Below are 4,100 nucleotides of genomic sequence, written 5' to 3'. Positions count from 1 at the left end.
AATTTTTTAATAGGGCGAGTACAACAAAATTAAAAGAATTCCTGCATTTCATGGCTTTGAATGAAGTGCATTCCATTTTCTACTTCATCAAATAAAATAAAACATTTTCCAAAATTGGTATCTGTCTGTTGTGATTCCCTGCCAGCCTGTGATCCCAGCAGCTGAGTCCGGGGAATCAGAGGAGGAGGAGGGGCCTGGGGAGCCATCAGAGGAGGAGGAGGGCTCTGATGAGTTACAAGACTTAGGAAGTGAGGAAGAACTTGGCTCCTCCACTCGTGATCAAACTGAAAGCCAGGTGTGGTGGGAGGATGAGTCAGACTCTGAGGAAGCACACCTGGAAGAACTCAGAGATAAACGTAGGCAGGAGGAGAAGCAGTGAGAAACCATGCTTTGGGGGCTGCGCAACAAAAAGAGAATGTGTGGGCAGGGCTGGTTGCTGGAGGCAACCATTTGCAAAAAACTTCAGTGTCAAGGGATCATGGTCTGTTTGTTTTACCGGTGAATTATTTCTTGTTTAACTCCTGCTCTGTTTTGCTTTTGAACCAATTATCGGTTGGAAAAATATTCTTGTTGTTTTTGTTTTGAGGGAAAATTATCTGAACTGTAAATCAAATAAAAAGGATTGGTTTTCCCATTCTACTGTTAAAAGAGGGGTTGTCCTGTGAAGTAACAAGGATGGACATAGGCTGGGACAGAACACTGTCAGTCTGTCTATCATCTCCTTTCTCCCCCTCAAGTTTGAATGTAGTGAACTGTAAGAAACTTGGGATGTTTTGGGACCTCAAGATGACATTCATTTCATTTTTGTATCTGCAGGTCAAGTAGTTTCATAGTTTGCATGGAAACCATCACTGCCTGTTTTTTGACTCCCCTCAGTCTTTGGACTGCAGTCGCATTTCTTTCACGCCAGTCCCATCGATACGTGTTGCAGCTAGTGGTGTCACTAGGTAGGTATTCAAGACAGGGAGGTGGGTATGTCAGGATATATAAATGTTAATGCAATCTTTCAAAAGCAATTAATTTAATATTTTTATTCTTGGTTAATGTTCCATACACCTGACTGCATTTCTTTTTTGGCTTGTCCACTTTTGATCTTTTCTTCCTACTTTAATCAGCCATGTTGTCTATCTCTAACCATAGGTCAACTATATGGTGACGTTCTGTACTTCTACACTGAATACCGTGATGGCTTTCACCATAGTGAGAAGTGGCACCCTACCTACTTCTGGTTTTACTTTGTCTTTCTGAATGGTCTGTGGATTATCATTCCCTCTATTCTCATCTGGGATGCCTGGAAGCACCTCAGTGGTTGCCAGAGAGTAATGGATGCCAACAAGGTCAAGAAACATTGATGTTTTGCACAGGAGGTCATATTGGATGGTACTTCTAGCCATTCAGAGGTTGATCTTGTATTCCTCCTGTTCCTCTGCACTTGTTTAGATATTTTCTGTGATTTCTCTCTGTTTGATGGTGGTTATTCTCTTCTTTAAATATTCATAGCTCTTAAACTATGAGCTTAAAATTAAGACTGCAGTTTTATCTTCATGAAGGGTTTTTTTTAAATCGGGAGATTTTATTTCTAAATAAATGTTATTAGGATCAAGTGACTCAGCTAATACTAGTCAGTATTGAACTGAGCCCTGCTGTAGACTATATTGCTTTGTTTCTCTTGATACCTGCAGCTATGATCACATAAGCCTGCAAGGAGGGCCCCACATCTAGCATTCATAACATTGAAGTAGAGAGACACTGTGGGAATCATTCAGTCTTATTCTCAGATCAAGTAGAAGGTAGCGTTAGAAGGGCTGGCAACTTGCTTCTGTCCACAAAAAGTGATTCAGCTACTTGCCTTGAAGATTCTTTTTGTTCCCATGTAGAATTAGTCAGTGAATGGCTTAAACTGGGAAATAGTATCTGACAGCTGTCGCTCAAGAATTATAAATACTTCGAGGTAGAGCAAAGAGGAAGCTATTAGATGTCCATACCTGAACTATGCAGAATAGTAAATACTTTGATATCACCACTCGTTTTATTGATGGCTTCTTTCTTTTCTTTTTTCTTCAGTTATTTTTTCAACTGCTTTGGGATTGTGTATCTGCAGCAAAAAAAANAACCTCCTGGTGGCTTCCCTGTTAACATCTCCAGATTGATTGGTTTTTGTATCTGCAGGCAGCTTTTTGACTGTACCTTTGAAAGGCACCTATTACAATTGTGCAATAAGACTGAGAGGAAAATATAAAATGTGCAGATAACACTGGATTCAGCTGTTATAACACTGGAATAGTTTAATGCTTCTGCTATGCTCTCCATATAGAGCTCTGTCCTTTTTTTGTACATGTAGAGCTATTGATTCTTAATAGTTCATAAGGAAAGTTCCACATGTAGGAACTTGATATGATGTAAAAACTGAAATCATGGCCACAAATAGATTTCCACATATAATTATCCTTAGGGAACCTGTGTTGCATGCTAGGGCTGTGGGATACAATGGAATGGAATGTGAAAAAGGACTACTTTAGAACAATGCATTTTTCCCTGTGGTTGCCTGGCTGCTCTCTGCATCTGCACCATGATGCTGAGAAATGCATTTGATGTAAGGCGCTGCACAAGTGACATATATGTGCCCTCGTGTGCTTTTGAATCACCGCTGTTTTATTGAAAAGTTTTAGAGTCTACCCACCAGGTTGGCTGGATGGAGAGCATTAAAGAGAGCCCTGGGGGAAAAACACATCTAGAATTGGAATATGTAAGAGCATACCAATATTTTGCAGATGTAACCCTCTGTATTTCCCTCAGTGGTTGGAAGATGTTTGCCATGTGGCTCAGCTCATTTTGTATCTGTATTTCCAATTATTGTTAGATTTTTACAATTCACCTCACTGTATGTGTCAACTCAAGGCAGTGAACATATCTAATACTCCATCCTCCATATCTAATACTCCACAAAAGAATTATGTGTGAAGTGGTTCAGCCTGACAGACTACCAGGCCTAAAGTCACTCACTGTCTCCTGCTTTGTAGGCCAGCACTTTAATAAATCTGTTCCCTAATTATTTCCTTTTTCTTCCCCAAACTCCTGAATTAGCCATCACATAGAACATGGTCCAATTAGATATAGCATGTATATCAACAACAAGATGTAACAGTATCTTTTGTAGATAAAATAAGTTTGGTTGAAGACAGGTTACTATTTGTTGAGATTAATCCATGGAGCATCTTCAACCTAATGCTTTCCACATACTGTATGTGAGAGAAAATGAGAAATGAAATCCAGCATACCTGAAAGTTTTCAAAATGGACAAGTTGGTTTATATATTTATATTAATATATATACCTAGAAAGCTGCATTTTTTGCAGAAGTGATAATAGTATGTCAGCTGAAAGATCATCAAACTTCCAAATCTTTGTCAACTATAAATCCCAGCATCCTGTCCCGTTGCTCTTACCCATAACGGCTCCTGGGAATTTGAGCCAGCAGTACAGAATCTGTACAGAGTCTAGGTAAAAAACATTTAGCTATAATGCTATGCTTTGAAATTGTAACAATAAGGGAAGCAGAAATCAGATTAGAAAAATTATGTTGTTGTTTTTTATAAAATTTTATTGATTTTTCAATTAGAAACAATAACATAAATATGATGCAGTTAATCACAATGTCAACCAAAAAAAATGTTTTATATTAGTCACAATAATTCATTTTGCACATCTGGCTATTCCATGGTTTGCTGAATAAGCCATAATGAATGGGATACACATACAACACACTAAAACCTTCAAATTTGACAACTACATCTGAATTTAAGAGTATTTGATTCCTTCTAGTATTATCAAAACTGCGAGAAGTGAAAATGTATGTTTCTTAATATTTGCATTTGTTACCAAAAAGTATGATTTTAGGCTAAAGTAAGTCCTCGTGTATTTAGAAAGTTTTATCAGCGTGATAGCATTCATGTGGTCTGTATAATCTCACATTCATTATATGTTGCCTTCTAGAATAGGAAGTACTTGGAAATTTCAGAACAGATGTGTTTGGTTTAAGGAGTTGGAGACAGGTGTCACTTCTGCACCTCTGGGTGTTCCAAGCATCTATTTGCCTTTTAT

General features: G+C 38.2%; 1 protein-coding gene across 1 annotated transcript in view; it reads left to right on the top strand.

Moving 5' to 3' along the window:
* The window catches only part of LOC107292005 (3-beta-hydroxysteroid-Delta(8),Delta(7)-isomerase), a 7,092-nt gene extending 5,067 nt beyond the window's left edge, over positions 1-2,025 (top strand). Inside the window, exons 3-4 of the mRNA XM_029285081.1 lie at positions 802-947; positions 1,141-2,025. Of these exons, the coding sequence (XP_029140914.1) occupies positions 802-947; positions 1,141-1,352 (358 nt within the window). The 3' untranslated portion in view covers positions 1,353-2,025. The remainder of the gene's footprint in view (positions 1-801; positions 948-1,140) is intronic.
* The last annotated feature ends 2,075 nt before the right edge of the window (positions 2,026-4,100 follow it).

Source organism: Protobothrops mucrosquamatus, unplaced genomic scaffold (genome assembly GCF_001527695.2).
Source record: "Protobothrops mucrosquamatus isolate PMUCROS unplaced genomic scaffold, P.Mucros_1.0 scaffold_159, whole genome shotgun sequence".
Lineage (NCBI taxonomy): Eukaryota > Metazoa > Chordata > Lepidosauria > Squamata > Viperidae > Protobothrops > Protobothrops mucrosquamatus.
Note: the sequence above shows the minus strand (reverse complement) of the source record. Positions and strands in the feature narration are given on the sequence as shown.